Source organism: Euprymna scolopes, chromosome 6 (assembly GCF_053919585.1).
Source record: "Euprymna scolopes isolate OS-2025 chromosome 6, ASM5391958v1, whole genome shotgun sequence".
NCBI lineage: Eukaryota > Metazoa > Mollusca > Cephalopoda > Sepiida > Sepiolidae > Euprymna > Euprymna scolopes.
This window is the reverse complement of record NC_136487.1, coordinates 149,408,247-149,427,350: the sequence shown is the minus strand read 5'-3', so window position 1 is coordinate 149,427,350 and position 19,104 is coordinate 149,408,247. Positions and strand designations below refer to the sequence as shown.

General features: G+C 33.5%; 1 protein-coding gene across 1 annotated transcript in view; it reads right to left on the bottom strand.

Annotated features, from left to right (window-relative positions):
* Positions 1–278: 278 nt before the first annotated feature.
* Positions 279–19,104, bottom strand: part of LOC145278034 (salivary peroxidase/catechol oxidase-like) — a 39,593-nt gene continuing 20,767 nt past the window's right edge. The window contains exons 8-14 of the mRNA XM_080130252.1: positions 18,798–18,899; positions 16,682–16,780; positions 12,849–13,317; positions 11,027–11,239; positions 8,578–8,744; positions 4,168–4,270; positions 279–577 (exon numbers count right to left, since the gene is read on the bottom strand). Coding sequence (XP_079986378.1) covers positions 364–577; positions 4,168–4,270; positions 8,578–8,744; positions 11,027–11,239; positions 12,849–13,317; positions 16,682–16,780; positions 18,798–18,899 — 1,367 coding nt within the window. The 3' untranslated portion in view covers positions 279–363. The remainder of the gene's footprint in view (positions 578–4,167; positions 4,271–8,577; positions 8,745–11,026; positions 11,240–12,848; positions 13,318–16,681; positions 16,781–18,797; positions 18,900–19,104) is intronic.

The following is a 19,104-nucleotide window of genomic DNA, read 5'->3' as shown; positions in this document are numbered from 1 at the left end:
ACCGCCCCCTTAAGTAAGACACTCAATCAAAACCCCCAATACTAATGATTACTACAATACTATCTCATTGATTACTGTACACGCAATAACCCTTATCCCTGAGTGGCCTTCGGGCCTTGATAAGTGGTGACCCCATGTAAAAAATAAAATATATAAATTATTTATAAATATGAGTGAGACAAATTTGTTACGTTTACTCAGAAGCACGTCTCGTTGTAAACATATTCCAAAATGACAGATATTAAAAAAAGAAAAAACAAAAGAATTATTTTTTTTTAAAAAAACAAATCAATTTTATTAAAACATATGCGCGTGATTTACAAAGAATGGACGGATCATATGGTTTCATAATTCAAAACTCGATTAGGCTGCAGGTCCAAAAACATTGCATTGTCCGATTTGAGTCTCGGCAGGTACACCATCGCAGGAACATGCACCGGTGGCAGGTGTAAGGCAGGTTCGGGTTCGAACCCTTTGGTTATTGATACAGTCGCTCCAGGCAGTCCAAGCACTGTAGGTTCTTACCAAGGAACATTGGTCAGCAGCCGGGAGGGAAGAGCAATCTACAATTGGATTCCTGTTTAATAAAGAAAGCATTTATTTTAGTGATTGATTTCGATATTAATTACATTTATATTCTTATGTATAATCAATCATAGACATGTGACATAGAATTTTAATGGCAGCTGTGGATCAAGATTGACAATGTAATTAAAATCCTTTTTTATCACGTGTGGGGATGAATGCCTCAGCCTGACAGAAAAAAAGACATCCGAAATGGCCCAGTTTCTGATGGATTGATTGTCGAAATTGGATTGCCCAGTTGTTACTTTAATGGTGAATGCTCTGACGAACTACAAGCACTTGTACCCCCTCGACGTAATTACCCCCGACAAACCTGACAAGCAGGTAAATCCCACCCCTTCACAGTAGAGATCCCTAGGTGTAAGAAAGCCTTCTACTCCAGTAGTTTCTTCCCCAGAACTGTTAGACTTTGGAACTCCCTTCCGGGATTCTGCTTTCCCAAGTGTACTGACATGCAGAAGTTCAAGTGTAATGTGAACAGACATCTTGCTACTCATCTCCCTTCATAAAGCCCCTGCAAATTAAGTCCCTGATAGTAGCCACCTACTTCAAAGTGGCACTGTGCCTTGTTTGGGGTGAAAATTGAATAAAATATATACACACACACAGACACAGACATACATACATATATATATATATTTTTTTATTCAATTTAGGTAAACAAAATTACCATTAATCATAACAATAGATCTACTGTTTCGGTCTAAAATGACAAAAACAGCCTCCACTCTTAGTTGAGGGTAGGAATTAGCATTTTGCTAATTCCTACCCTCTGATGAGAAGGAAAGTATTTCTTCGAAACTCCGCGGATTAAGGACTATCCATTTATCTAGTGTTCCCTTTTCAGATTAAATATGTTTTTAACTCTTTTTCAAAGTGTTTTTTTAACATGTTTTATTAACTGTTTGCTCGTATATATATATATATATATATATATATATATATGTGTGTATATATATATATATAAAGGTTTATATATATATGTATATATATATTAGTGATGAGATGATTCTAATATTTTTCCTGATTCCGATACAATTACCGATTCCGATTCTTTATAAATCCGTAATTATTTAACTATAAAATTATTATTTTCTCCAGTTTTCGTAAAAAAAACATGTTAAATATGCAGATATTTTCCTAAACGTAAAATTACACTTGTGGAGGATGATCTATCGATTTTAGCTTTACTGTTTTTTTTTTAAATCAATAACTATTTATTTATTTAATCATTATTACCAGCATTGGAAGATTTTACTTTAAACAAAATCAAATAAAAAAAGACAAAAGAATCGTTTTGGCATCGGAAAATAGGCATCAATGTTTTTGATTCCAATACCGATTCGGATACACCCAAATCTTCCGATTTTTCTGATTCCCGGTTCCAATTAATCGTCCGAACACTAATATATATACATATATATATATATATATATATATATATATATATATATATATATATATATATATATATATATACTTGTTTGTAATAAACTGAGTTTTCTGGGTTTGTGTAATTCAGTAAATGGTTTTGTTAATACAGTATATATATATATATATATATATATATATATATATATATATATATATATATATATATATATGTATATATTAGTGATGGGACGATTCCAATATTTTCCCCGATTCTGATAACATTATCGATTCTGTACCAAATTTCTGATTCCAATCCAATTACCGATTCTGACTATTATAATTTTTTAAATATTAAGCTATAGAGTCATTAGTTTTACCGATTATCGTAAAAACACATGTAAAGCATACAGATATTTTCTCAAGCATAAAAATTCACTTGTAAGGGATGACCTATAGATTTTAGTTTTAGTTAAAAATCAATACATATTTATGATTCTATCATTAGTACCAGTAGTGGAAGAATTTGGTTTAGACAAAATCAAATAAAAAACAAAAGATAATTAAAGGAATCGTTTTTGGTATCGGAAAATAGTCACAAACTTTTCTGATTCCAATACCCCAAATGTTCCAATTCTTCTGATTTCTGATTCTGATTATGATTAATCGTCCCAACACTAACATATATATTAAAAAAAAATTTTTTTTACATGGAGGTCACCACTTATCAAGGCCCAGAAGCCACTCGGTGATAAAGGTTATTTTGTGTACAGTAATCAATGGGATAGTGTTGCAGTATTCATTAGTATTGGAGATTTGATAAAGTGTCATTACTTGGGGGGGGGCGGTTCATCAGGAATTTGTTTATGTTGGACTTGAAGACATCCATGTTGAAGTCAGGAGGGAAACAGGCAAGTGGTAGAGAGTTCCACAGGCGTGCAGTTCTAAGAAAAAAGCTTTGTTCATGGAATCTACATTTTGATTTAGACACGGATAAAGAGTGGGGAAAAATATTGACAGTGGTTTCAGCTATATATATATATATATATATATATATATATATATATAGTAATTTATAAAATATATGGCGATTAAGCTACACTGAATATTCTGCGTTTCATCCACTATAGGATTCGTCAGGCCCTGACGAATCCTATAGTGGATGAAACGCAGAATATTCAGTGTAGCTTAATCGCCATATATTTTACACTGAATATTCTGCGTTTCATCCACTATAGGATTTGTCAGGCAAGCCTGACGAATCCTATAGTGGATGAAACGCAGAATATTCAGTGTAGCTTAATCGCCATATATATTTTATAAATTACTAACTAGCTCTACCTACGTATTGAGCACTGTTGAAGTAAATACTTAAAGTTTACGCATAAATCTATACTTTCGTATATTAAATTCATGTGAGTAAATGAAGTAGTGATATATATATATATATATATATATATATATATATATATATATATATACATATATATATATATATATATATATATATATAACTTTAGTCCCAAGCCCTTCATTACAAAACTCAAGTCAATGAATCTCTTGCAATTTAATCTGCTTCCAAAAATTTGTGCTAATTTTAATATTATTGAAGCGATCATTGGAGAGAGAAAACAAGAGAAAAGGAGACAAATTTATTTAAAAGTTTATTCTATTTTGCTATCTTTATCCCGAAAGCCACTGGATAGCACTGCTAGGTTATAATAAAAAGAAGTATGATTATACAGGATAACGACCACGTAAGGTCATTATCCTGTATTCATTTATATGATTTTGTCAGGTTTGTGCCGTATACTACCAAAGAAAAATCCTCTACTTGCTATACATTTTTGCAAGCAACTCACAAATGATTGCATCACATTTTCTGACATCTCCAGAATTATTCTCCAACATTTCTTCTTCAAAAAATTACTTTAATTGCTTAAACTTAGTTGCTTCCTTCTAAATATTTCATTTTTAAGCAACCCAGCAAGAAAAATCAAGAGGCGCCAAGTCCAATGAGCATGCAGGATACCTTTATCATTATTTTCATGGAAAGTGCTCGACTGAGCTTCGATCTTTAGTTCTTCCATGTTAGACATTCATAGCAAGAACTTTTTTTTACTATCATAATTGCAACAGTATTTCTATGAACATAATTTAGTGTTTATACTGTATGGGGCACCTATAAAAATTTGCAAATGAACGACTTACGTTTCGGAGGCAGCAATGAATGCATCTCCCTGGATTTGTTGGATGTTGGTGTTGTCACAGATGAGACGAGACATGGTCACGTTTCGGATGGCATTCACGGTATCTGAAATAATAACAAAAATGGCATTAGGAAGAGCTAGTCAGATATTCTCTTATATGTAAATGGCTATCTATTTGTCGGTCTCTATATTTTCAAACTCTATCTCCTCCGAAACTAAAAGTCGCAGAGTGGTCTTAGGGGCTTCAAATGATTGGATTTTTTTACAGGATGTTTTTTTTATGTGTCTTTAGCCGGTTAAAATTTTTTGTAAAATTTGAAAAATTCGTGAAACTTTTTATACATTTATCTTAGTTTATTTTCAATTATTAATTTTTAATCGGTTTATATGCGTGTCACAGCACAGTAGTAATGCCATCAGCTTTGAATGCTACAGTTTCGGTTTCGATTCTAGCTGATGGTACCTAAATACTATTTTTTTTACTCTTGAAATCACGACTCTATAATAATATATACGAAATCTGAACAAGTTAAAATATCATATTTAAGCGTATTTTATGACCGGGCAAAGTCGCCAATATTTTAGCATTTATTGCCTTCACGGTATCTGATGTGTTAATATGTGTAAACGTGTATGTGTGACAATAAACAGAATTGATGAGTTAGAATAATAATAAAAATAATGTGATATCCATACTGATGACATCACTCTCCATTCTGGTGTTGATTCTCGTTCAAATGCCTTAGATTAGTTGAAATATGCAGCTAATCTAGTTATGGATTGGGGTATGAAATGCCTTGTTTCATTTAATCCTGTTAAGTCTCAGCTTGTGTCTCTCAATCGTAGATGTGTCATTTTTCTTGCTGAGATTCTCATGGATGTCTTTGCTCTTGAGGAGAAATCGCTTTTGAAACTTTTTGGTCTTTCTTTCTCATAAAATCTTTCTTGGAGTCCGTACATTAAACCCATCGTCCTTTCTACTTCCTGTAACGTCGGTTCTCTCTATTGCTCCAAACATTTTCTGATACCTGACGCTTTTCTCTATCTATGCAAATCTACTATCCGATCATGTATAGAGTATCTGCTGTCATATTCGGGTTGGTGAATCTCAGTCCTATTTGAGGGTTCTCAATAAGGTGCGGAAACGTATCTGCAATTTGTTTGGTCACCACCTTTTCTTCTTCTCTGCAACCTCTCTCTCACAGACGTGATATTGCTAGTCTCAGTCTTTTTTATAAATACTATTATGACATCAGTGTTTCAGCGCATTTGTTAAAAACAAAAAACCAAAACAAACAAAAAAAAAACTCTTTAAAGTCATTCACTTCCAGATGGGTTACCTAGTTAATTTACAAACTCTACTGAAAAATCAAATAGGAAAGGTAAGCTATACGTCGGGGTTCCAGACCAGGCTCATAAGCGCACTTGCATGGTTTGTAGATAATAAGTATTATACTTAAATAAAATTCTACTGTCTTCTAAATAAATTGGCATATTTTTTTTTTTAGCGATTCTTTTCTTACTATAGCCATGATTTATTATCTAAGCCAGGTGAATAAATTGTTTCGTTGTTTATAATTCTATTTTAAGTGGAGAAAAACTATCGGTTACAATATACCTTGGCCTTCGGGACAAGATCAAAGTGTAGTATCTTTTCTTCAGATGCTGCACTTAAGATAATTTGTACCAGTCAATGGAGGGGAAACCCTCTATACTGGGACAATTATTATTTTTGGTAACCAGAGTGCCCCCTTTTTGCCTAAAATAAATACCATCTGTTCTTCAGATGCTGCACTTCTATTTCTTGTTCTCTTTCGGTGGAGGAGAAATCCTTCACGACTGAGACAATTTTTATTTTTGTACCTTTTCTCCACGTTAAAAAACGACCCTGGTGTCTAACTCTGTCCCGTGGGGAGGCATAGTAAATAGGTACAATATACCTGGAAATGTAAAGAATATTTGCTTATTTTCATGCTAAACGGATAAATCTTTAAGCTTTTTTTTATCTTCGACATTTGAGGCTTAAAACCATGCTGGTCGATTCACTTGACCCGGTCATATGGCGTTTGTGATATCGAGTTGCTATCTATTCAGGAAGGGGTGGGTGGGCTGATTTAGGGGAGGGGTCAGTTAGTGGAAAGTTTCTTTTCATTTTTAGGGGTGCCGTCAATCTTTTTTGCATACATATATCGTTTTCAGAGATATTAAAGCTTAAGAATAAACAAGCGTTTCAAACAAATTTGATAAAAATAAATAAAAGCATATAACGTACAAGGTGAAAACGGAAAACGGAAAAAGAAAGAATTGCGCAATTATAAATATAATTTCGGGAAAGAATATAAGTGATATTCACCGTAAGAATTAATTGGGATAAGTTTTTACCGCCTTCAAGGAATGACAATAAATTGACGAGTGGTAGTTTCTGATTTATTTTAATCAATCTAATTCATATTTAAATGTTTTTTTTTAAATATGCATAATTGGACACGCAACAAGTCTAAATCTATACCACGGTGGAAATGGTTTTGAAATAAAGTTCTACTGTTTTCTAAATAAATTAGCATAATTTATTTTTTCTTCAGAATTGCCTGATCTATTCTCTGCTTCTTTTGTTCCAGCTCGTTTGACTCATTGGTCTAGTGGTCTTCACCAATTCGTTGTTTTGATGTTTCATTATAACATGGCTTCCTATTTCAGTTGCTTCGTTTCAAGAACTACAAGCTTATGGAACTCTCTACCTGTTGACTGTTTTCCTTCTACTCTTTTAAAGACCAAGGTTATGGGCCAATAAGCATCTTCTGTCTTTGCAATAATCTTTTGTTTTTTTATCAAATGTCTTCATGTGTTACCTGGAGCAATCTCCGTGAAAAAGACAGGGATATAATATTTTGTCATATATATATATAGTCTTTGAAGTTTTTAGCATTTGAAACTATACAAAAAATTACTTTTTATCATTCGTTAAAAAAAACCCATCTAGTCAGTAAGTCATTTAATCACCTGCAATCACTGCATCAACTCTCTCGAATTTACTATAATACCAATTTTTTTAATATTTCTCAAGGGATCATCAGTTGTTTACCATGAAACACTGTTTCGGGGATTTTATATATATATATATATATATATATATATATATATATATATATATATATATTCGCGCATATTTTATTGAAGAGGATCTTCGTTCTTCTTTTTATGATCTTTCTTTTGCATTTTTCTTGTTTTCGTACAAGTATTTTTGTTGTGGGATCCAAAGTTCTTATAAAGTCCCCTAGTTTACCGAACGTTTTCGGTCTCGATTGACCATCGTCAGGGTTGTTCTTCCCGTACATCCTACTTATTGATTGATTTGTTCTCTGTCGTTTTGCTGTTTTTATTACTAATTTACTATGTGTAGTTTCGCCTTTGACAACAGCAGCCGAATTCTCCACCTATTCTAACACGGTAAAGCTGAAGAGGAAGAAAAAAATTCAAATTAGGCGAAACTACACATAGTAAATTAGTAATGAAAACAGTAAAACGACAGAGAACAAATCAATCAATAAGTAGGATGCACGGGAATAAGATTGAGATTGTCTATAAAACATAATTTATCACATTTACTCTCATAATTTTCTCAGAAACTACCAGGCGGATCTAGCTAAAATTATGTATAGATATTTGTTATGATGAGGTAAAGTGAACTATTATGGTATCCTTCGATACAGAGTGATGAATTAATATGGATTATTATTTAAAAAATAAGTAAAAATTTTTGCCAGTTTTATGAAAAGAATTGACGACATTTTTTAACAGAAAACGATTAGTTATATTTCGAAATACTAAAATCATTTTAGTTTTATTTTCATTTTGAAAAGTGTGCCCTATCATTCAACAATATTACTAAATAATAACAATAATCATCAATACTTAAATAATAATGGTAATAAATGTCAATAACTAATTAAATATTGTGAATAACTAATTAAATAATGTCAATAACTAATTAAATATTGTCAATAACTAATTGAATAATGTGAATAACTTATTAAATAATGTCAATAATTAATTAAATAATGTCAGTAACTAATTAAATAATGTCAACAACTTATTAAATATTGTCAATAATTAATTAAATATTTTCAATAACTAATTAAATAATGCCAATAATTAATTAAATAATGACAATAACTAATTAAATAATGTCAATAACTAATTAAATATTTTCAATAACTAATTAAATAATGTCAACACCTTATTAAATAATGACATTATTTAATTAGTTATTGGCAATAACTAATTAAATATCATAAATAACTAATTAAAAAACAAACTAAAGAGAATAAGTTAAATTTATAATTCATGTCTCTATTAATTAAAGTTCTGAAACGTTGTTGAGAATCTAATGTAGTTTAGTGAAATGTCTTACCGACGGACAGTTGGTTTGGTCCTGCATTCTCATACCAGAATCGGTCGCCCATTTTCAAAGCCTGGAATTGGCGCGCTGCAATGCATGCGAACAATGGTCCAACGCTTCCACCTTCAATCTGAATTTCAGAAACACCACCAGTCCAAACGTCGATGTCTTCGACGCTCCTACAGAAGAAAAATCGAAAGTGGAAATGGAAATACTGAAAACGAATATTTATTGCAAGTTTAAAAGTAAGTACAGGAGAACATTTCCTATATGGACATGAATGCACATGGCTATATGGTATTCAATGATACACATAAACGTTAAGAACACACACACACACACACACACACACACACACACACACACACACACACACACACACACACACACACACACACACACACACACATATATATATATAAACAGTTTAAGGAGAGATTATTTCAAGAACAATATCTTTGCCTCAAAAGAAAATTATCTAAATATAACTATACTAAATATCGCAGGCAAAACAAACAAATAAATGAAAACTACAAAAAAAAAAAAGGCGATACACTTATTACTAGTGTCAGTTGGCTCAGAAATAGAGCTTCAGACTCCAGACTCTGGAATTCTGGTTGCAAATCTCACTGGGTTCAACCATGCTGATGAGTTGTTTGATGACGAAACACATGTCCATGAATATATATATATATATATATATACATATATATATATATATATATATATATATATATATATACACAAACCAGGTTGGATTAACTTTTTCCAGCACACACACATGTGTATGTGTGTGTGTGTATATGTGTGTGCGTTTATTTCTACCTTATGTATTATTGAATAATTGGATAATCCATACCTCGTGCTTCGGTAAAGGTAAGGGAAGTCCAATTATTTAATAATACATAATAGAGAAATAAACACATATCACACGCACTTATTTACTAAATTGAACACCGTTCTTTATTCCTTCATATCATATGTATGCAAATGCGCAAACACACACGTAATAGAATAAAATCACCTATTAATTCGACACTTCTACAAAAAAGCGTGAGTCACACTTATACAAAACAGACCAAAAGAAGAGAAAGTATATTTCAGCCGAACCTTCTTTTGAGAAAAGCCCTGATATTGGCTAATGGAAACGTTAAACGAATGGATGGAATAATAAAGAATACGATATGTTAGCTAGCTAGATGAAAGACTATGTGTATATAAAAAAAAACACCTGGTGACATGAACTCCATCCATTTTAGCTTGACGATTGCTTATGGAGACGAAATGCCTGTGTAGCTACTAACCATAATTATATTTTCATAACTCACTCTATGTGTGTGTGTGTGTGTGTGTGTGTGTGTGTGTGTGTGTGTGTGTGTGTGTGTGTGTGTGTGTACATATATATGGAGAGAAAAATAAAAAGGAACAAACCGATTTATTTGTTCATAACGTTTCGTCTTTATTTAGAGACTTCCTCTGGATGAATGAAATTAAGAAAACAAAAACACCAGTACAAATATTAAAAATTTTCTTGCGAAAAGTGTGACACTGTTTCCAATTTTTTGAATTTCCAACGTCTTTTTCCGTTTCTAAATTGGAACAGCGTCACAGTTTTCATACGAAAATGTTTAAATCTTTGATGAACACATAACTCGGTTTTGTTCCTTTTTATTTCTCTATTTCGTCGGAATACTATTTCTATTAATCTCATATATATATATATATATATATATATATATATATATATATATATATATATATATATATATATATATATATAGTGAATAAATGACAAAAAACTATATTACAAAATTCATGATGTTGACTATCTTATAATTTATTCCTTTAATTCAGTTGACATTTACAATTCTTGACAATTGCAAATGTCAACTGAATTAAAGGAATAAATTATAAGATCGTCAACATCATGGATTTAGGAATATGTTTTTTTTACATTTATTCATTATATTGCTCTGTAATTACATTGCTCTTCTTAAATAAGGATTGGTATAGATTATAAAAAATATATTTCTACAGAAAAAATATATATATGGAGAGAGAGAGAGAGAGAGAGAGAGAGAGAGAGAGAGAGAGAGAGAGAGAGAGAGAGAGAGAGAGAAAGCGAGGAGGGAGAGAGAAAGAAAGAGAGAATAGATATGAAGAGGGACAGAAAGAAAGACACAAGCACAGAAAGGACAGCGAGAAGAAGAAAGAAAGAGAGAGAGAGAGACAGAGAGAGAGAGAGACAGAGAGATAGAGATAGAAAAAAAAACATTTAAAAATAATTTTGTATAATTACGTCGGCATAAATTCCTATGCATAAATTAAAAAAAAAATAAATTAATGAAGTTTGTAAGGAGGAAAAATGGTCGGAAAAAAGAAAATACAAAAATTCTACGAGTTTCAAATACGCTTATTCATTTAACTAGCTTGTATTTTGAATTGCTTAAACATGTCTTACGTGTAAAGGGACGCTAAGAGGTTAGCGTCATCTTCGGAATGGTCAGCAAGAGTTGTGAAATTGGTAGCCACGTCGAGTCCACACCACTGACGCCAGGCGTTGTATGTTGGAAGTCCAATGTCACGTCCAGCTTGGACGTTAATGGCAGCCAAATCCCAGCCGTTGCCAGGGACAGTTTCGACCAGTTTATTGGTCAGTTCTTCACTCATCATCCTGCAAGGAAATAAACAATATTCTATTTAAGAGAGATTAATCATACATACAGACACATACATACACAATGTTGTCTATCTATCTATCTATCTATCTATCTATCTATCTATCTATCTATCTATCTATCTATCTATCTACGAGAGACATTCCAAAAGTAATGCCTCATATTTATTTTTACTTTTATTCCGTCAGAATTGATTAGAGGAGATTGCAAACTACATTGTTATGATAACTAAACTCATGCATTCATGACCTGAAATTTTCATCTCTCGGTTGCAGGTACTGACAATGTGAAACTATAAGAAAGCAACCCCTGTCATGGACGTGAGTTAGAAACAGAGATGCACCATTAAATTCTTCCATGCAGAAAAAATTGAACTGCAGTTGTTATCAACACAGTTAGGAGATAGGTTCGTCGATTTCAGAGTAGCAACAGAGATGTGAGTGACAAAGTGTGCACCAGACTTTTACGACTGAGGCACAGAAAGAGGCTGGCAAAACTGCATTGAGAATGGTGATGACTATGTAGAAAAATCAATTCGGGAGCACAAAAGGTAACTCGTTTTAATGGTAACACTCCCGTTTTTTAGCTCTTCAATGTGTTAGTTTTTGAGTTAAAAATAGAAAACCTTACTTTTGGAACGATTTGTGTATAAGCAGTATGGTTAAACTGTATGTAACCCGATTAAAAATATTTGAACCCGGTGATTCTGATAGCAGTAAGAGGACTTGTGATGTAGAGGGAGTTATCGCATGTCACTCTGTCTATGACATTAGTAATCACAACAAAAACATGATACATCATAATCTATTACAATAATTCTCCAAATGTCTGTCCATCCATCTTACACTGGACATAATAAAACTACTCGACAAAAATGTAAAAATAAATCGATAAATGTATTTTCAATCACCTAGAGTGTTTGAAGCGTGCTTTATTTTAAATAGCCACTCGCTCGCATAAATCATGTTCATATTTCGGCGCAGGATTTTCTATGTGCTTTCATAATATGTAATAATCAACAAATTTATTATTTTTTTTTACTGCAGGATCACCGCTTATCAGCATCACTCAAGGATGAGGGTAAATGAATGTAAGGTGGTAGTGTAGTAATCCTTAATCGTGTAAATTGGGTAAAATTTGATTATTTAAGGGAACAGCTCAGCAAGAACTTGTTTACATTGGATTTGAAGGTTACCATGTTATATTCAACCGGGAAGCAGGCTAGTGGAACAATGTTCCACAGGCTGGCAGTTCTGGGAACAAAAGCTTTGTTCATGGAATCTGCGTTTAGATTTAGGCACAGATAGAGAGTAGAGGAAATCCTATATAGTGGTTGTAGCTAGTAAAGTGTTTTTTTTGTGAGAGTTTGGCAAGGAGGAACCATACATTAGAGTTCAGTCGGGCACTTGCTATGAAGAGGACGGCTCAATAAGAACTTATTTACATTATACTTGAAAACGACCATGTCATCACCAGCTGGGAAGCAGCTCCACGATATTGTCTTCCACAGATGGGGAGCTCTAGGAAATAAACTATGACATTTACTTATTTATCTAAAAACAAGAGCACCTTCCCAACATTTTCTCTTGAGAGTAACATTCTCACCTATCAATTCCTTGTGCCATATCTGTGGTGAGTCCCTGGAAGACAAGAGTTGGGGCATCAGTTCCACTGTAAAAGACATCAGAATTGTAGAACAAAGAACTAAGCGTGTTCTGTGAGTCTCCAATAGTGATCAGACTTCGAAGACCGGAATGACTGTAGATAATTCCAGCTGAGGCAAAACCATTACGAATGGAAGGGTTAATGTTGGCCAGGTACATGGAATAACCCTGGGTAAGAGTGTTAAGGCTGTATGTTTCCATCATGGTGGGTCCGACAATCTTGGGCAAGTACTCGTTGTAGGTGACGTGTTGCATTTCAGCAATAACCAATTTGCGGGTCTCTTGGAAGATCACTTCGTCGGTCCAGTCTGGGTTAGCGGTGCTAATGATATTGGCCAGACGGTTGTGTTCACGGACAAATAAATGATGCAGGGACATCATCATTGGCTGCACATTCACTCGGCCGTCACCTGTTATTTGATAGAAAGTGAACACAAAAGATATTTTAAAATCTGATTAGTTTTTTTCTCAATAATAAAAATATATATAATCTTTTAACGACCATTTAAAATATTATAACACAAAGCAATAATAGTGAGGCTTTACGTATACATGAACTAATTAAACTGGATTGATCAATGAGACGCTTTGAGAGATGGGCAGTATAAATCACCTGTGAAGGAAGAGAAGGTTTATTAATGTATTATAAATCATTTTAAAATATGCAAAATATTGTTGAAAAACTCCCTAATTATGATGCCCTTATAAATATAGCTCTCTGATTCACAGTCGCTTGTTTCAGGTGGATTTCTCAGTAAGTGATTTAACATTACTGTGACAACAGAATATTCTTCTCATTCTTTTGACTCTCGGGTATATATCCGACACAGTAAGACACACTTAATCAACCAAGAACCACATCCGTGTATATAAAAACATATAAATATTAACGGATATATACTCAAGAGTAAAAACAACGAAAAGAATATGCTGTTGTCACAGCTCTAGTCATTACCAATGATGTCTCATTGGCAAAACTGTGTTCTCTGAAGTTAAATAAAAAAAGGCTTCCATAAGTTTCAGTTTTGTTTGCTTATTATTTTTCTTTTTCTTTTTTTTTGTACAAGTAAGTCACAACTTATCACGGTCTGAATGCCACTCAAGAATAAAAGTTAATGACTGTATGGTGGGCACCAGGACAACAGCATAGTAATCGTTACTAATGGAAATTGGGTATAAATTGATTATTTAAAGGAGGCGACTCAACAAGAACTTGTTTACATTGGACTTGAAGACGACCATATTGTAGTCAGCTGGAAAGCAAGCCAGCGGAACAGAATTCTACAGGCGGGTAGACCTAGGAAAGAAGATTTGTTCATGGAATGTGTGTTTAGATTTAGCGCAGATGGAGAGTGGAGGAAATTGTTCTAAGTGGTTGTGTGTGTGTGTGTGTGTTTTGATAATCAATAATATATTTCTTCTTGACTTGTATTTTTTTTTCTTTCCAGCTCGTTTAATATATAACTTTTTTTCTTCTTCAAAAATTGGACCCCTATTTCTGTTATTGTTTTTTTTTTGGTTGAAATTGTATGTATGGTAACACATATGTTTCGGGTTCGTTATGCCCTACATGTGTGGTCCTGGATATGGCCTTAAACTACATCCGATGGTGAGGCCCCAGCTTGTGGGCTTTGGGGAGTGTGGAGTTACCCTTTAATTGCCATTGCTCCCAGGTCCACTCTGACCCGGAGTGGTAGTACCTGTTAGGGTCCCAACTATGGATTAAATAGAAACCAACTTAAAAAAAACAAATATACTCTATTAAAAAATTCTTCTCCAAAATCTTTAGATTCGGCATTATATAACCTGAAAAGGGTTGATATGCCGTAAAACAAAAACAATCAACCAACTAACCCCCTATGTGGGAATGCAATGCACGGCACCAAAATGAATACATGTTATGTAGCCAAAGGATATATATATATATATATATATATATATATATATATAGTCATCCACATACAGTACTGTTTCGCTGTTTCACAGCTAATCAGTGCGGCTAGACAAGCAACTACCTCAATACCCAAATGCCATTCTAACTATTGCGCTATTCGGCTGCTGCTATGTGGGTAGTGAATTAACAATGTTTTGATATTGTCCAAATACCTAGGCTTAATTTGTTTACACTTGTGGCTATTTTCTGATTCTCTTTAACGTTGTGATATATACAGTGTGTCGTCTCGTAGCTAAAATGCTTTTCTGTTGTCGTATATGTATATAAAATGTTTATTGTGTGTGTGGCCGCTTCTTCACAAATACACGTAGTTAACAAGTGTGACATATAAACTTTTACTGACAGCTTTCTTACAAAATCAAACGACAATAATATGTCTGCTTGTTTCAAACCAGAAAATACCACATACCTTCTTATTTGTACAAACTCTAAAAGAATGCCATAACTATCTGTTATATTTTACATGGGTTTTATTCGTTTAATGGATTTCCTTGTTTGAGTTGGCACGCTTAGTCTCTTTCTACATTTTCACTTGTTTCCCTTTTTGCTTCCAACAGCGTCGTAGCAGTACTCCACCTTAAGACCTATCTGCCTTTTAATGCTGCATAATAAAACGACCTCAAAGGAGTAGAGACATCTTGGGTAAATATAAAAGAATATTAGATTTAACCTTCCTCTCTATTTCTATCGGCTACTGCTAGTGATGGAACGATTTCGATATTTTTCCCAATGTTAATAGAATTACCGATTCCATTGTAAATTCCCAATTCCGATAGAATTACCGATTCCAATTCTTTTAAAACCTCTAAGTATTTAACAATAGAGTTTATTTTTAATTTTTTAAATTTTGGAATTACCGTAAAAAGACCATGTAATTTGTGCATATATTTTAGCAAACAAAAAAATACACTTGTGGAAGGGTGGTATATAAGTTTTAGTGGTGGTTTACGATGTTATCATTACGTTTAAAATAAAAACAAACAAAAGTAAAAGGGCTGTTTTTAGCATCAGATTTTCTGATGATGATACCGATTTCTATATTGATTAATCACCCCAAACTTGTTGGTATTGTGAGAAAGTAATAGTCTAAGAACATAGAAATACCGAAGAATAACGCCATTCAGACGTCGATTGGAAGGGTCTGGAGGGTACTGGAATCTTGGGAAAATTTATTTTCTCTCGGATTTCAAAGAGAGAACCACATGGAAGGATTTGTTGTCACACAGATCCAAGGGAAACCTACATATTTTTTATCAGCAAGGTCACCGGTATCGACTAATGTGAGAGCTCATTGTAAATGAGAAATAATAATAATAATAATAATAATAATAATAAACCAAGAAAACTGAAACTATATAATCGTAAATAACCCCCTCCTCCAAAAGTTGTAGTGTCATCATCAACTGGCATCGCTCCAAATAGCAGATAAGGGTTGAAGAGGATAGAATGACCGAGATAGAAAGCACTAACCAGGCCCCCCACTGGATGAATTCAAAGAGAACTGGAACCTTGGTGAGACTTGTTGCCACTCAAATTCCAGTAATGACCAATGGTAATTTCCAGCGAGAAGTCAATGCCAAGCGGCTGTTGTGATTATTCAAATTCATGTTTAAAAATTATCAAAAGGGGTGGAGAGTACTGGGAATCTGGGGAGACTTGTTGAAACTCAGACTCCAGGGAACACCGTTTGTTGTCAATAAGAAATATCTTTTGATGACCTGTGGGAGAACTCCTAGTGAGCACAAAGAATAATAGTAACGAACACATAACTTACCACCAATGATGATGATGATGATGATGATGATGATTGCATAACTTACCACCAATGAAGCACAGATTGCCTTCGGTCGCTCTGCAGAACGTGGAATTGTCCTGTGGCATCAAGTCAAGATCATCAGTTGGTGTGGTTCTCATAAGACCTGCAAGTTGAATAATTGGTAAAATTAACTAAATTAGAGTTACTTACTTTTAGTCAAACATTTTTTTTTGTAATGGGCATTTATTTCTATCCCTAAACTGCAATTATTTCTGTTGTTACTTTTATTATGTGTATTATTGATTTTATCATTACGGTTTAATATCTGCATGTTATGAGTTAATTATTTTCTCTCAATGATTTGAACAAGTTTAATTATTTAATAAAGATACCATTAAGCGTATGGCTAATGCTATCAATCGGTTATGGTTATCCAAACCAGTAATTATCCATAAATTATATTAAAAAGTAAATAAAATCCTTACATAATAACAAAAATATCGAATAAGAGATGTTTTATATTAAATCTTACCAGCGTTTAACACGATGTCAGCATCGAAAATTTGTCAATGTTCTATTTATTCTATTTGGTTTTAGTCAAGATTGTCTGTTCTTTTGACTTTAGTTTTCTGCTCTGCAGACGGAACAATGGTGACAAAGCAGGAAATTGTTCGTTTTTTGTCAATTCTATTAAATTACAATAGTAACTTCCAAATTATGCAGTCGGAATTACCTGAATATTACTGAATTATTAAAAAAAACTTTAATGGCGTTATCAAGTGAAAAATTGCCGCCATTTTGTCTGAATCGAAACAGAAAATTACCCCCTTTTTTTTTAAAACTCTCTTGTGTTTTACGGTCGTTTTTTTTCAAATTCTATTTTTTATTTTTTTAATAAATAATTTTCTACCTTATCGATTTTCGTAATTTTTGGATATGGTCATTTTAATAGTACGAGGAATACATATATGCCATTGTTTTCATGTGAAATTCACTATTACGATTTCCGAAATTTCGTCCCAATAGTGTAGAAGCGCCTCACTATTTAATTATAGTTCGTCAGTTTCCCATGTTGATCGTTAAATCATGCTATTTAGAAAGAAAATGTGAAATTCGATTTAATTCCTTTCAGAAAATATTTTGCCCGGATCAGAATGAACTTCAAATGACCATTATCTTAAAAGAAGACGTAATTTTTAATTCGCTCATACAGAATTACTCCATTTGACATAGAACAACAACAAAAAAATATGCCCCTGAATTTTTAGATAAGAAGATTGCCAATAAGATGAAGATTGTCAGTATTAATAAATAAAAGTGTTGCTATGGAATCGGCTGGATTCGAACACAGCACACAATGCTTGCTAATCCGTATCGTAATGTACTTCATAACTCCCCATTCCACCTACAAAACCGATCTAACCGAAACTGAAGTAAGCGCGCATATTTCCATACCAGTTTCGTCATATTTTGAGCTACACACTCCAAAGTGACAATAGCTTCAAAATAGTAAGATATGACGAACGAAAACAAACAGACATGATAACATATATTTCTTGGCCTTCGGGACAAGATTCCGGCAGATACTCCAAGCAAAGACCATATGTGGGGGTAACCCCACATATCTGAACTTGGTCAATGTAGGGATCACCATACAGACCACAGTTACTATCCAGCTCCCATTTCCCACCTCTCGGGAGCTGGTCTCCCCTTTCCCTCCCCCTCCCTCTCTCTCCACATTAAAAAACGACCTTGTGCCTAATTTGCTCAGTGGGGAAGCAAATAAATCCAAAAAACTCCACATATAAGACCTTGGTCAATGTAGGGGCAACCCATCATACCAATTGTCACTATCCAGCTCCCCTACACCCCGGGGAGTTGGTCCCCATTTCTCCTTCACTCCTCACATTAAAAATCGGCCTTGTGCCTAATTTGCTCAGTAGGAGAGCAAATAAATACCTCAAAGTGTAGTATCTGTTCTTCAGATGCTCCACTTCAATTTCTTGTTCTCTGTCAGTGGAGGAGAAATCCTTCACGACTGAGGCAATTTTTATGTTTGTTCCTTTTCTCCACGTTAAAAAACGACCCCGGTGTCTAACTCTGTCTGGGGCGGCATTGTAAATAGGAACATAGATTTCTAAAAATGAAAGGTATTTATGTATTTAGGGTCATTTCCTTACCTCCTTCCATTGCTCTCAGCATAAGTTGTCTATCGATATCAGAGCCATATACTTGAGATGCATCAATATAACCAGTAGCGGTATTCAATTGTTCTCGGGGTCCTGAAAAGGAAAAGTAAAATAACGTACTTCTTCATTGTGAAGTCAAAATAAGTTAAAAACAATAAAAATAATCAAATAATCAAACTTTCTCGGGCAACGTTGGGATACCGGCAGCTAGTATCTGATAATATTACAAATTTAATGATATACGCTTAAGAATATAGATTTTTGTTTTACTTAATTTTATAGAATAATTCTAAATTCA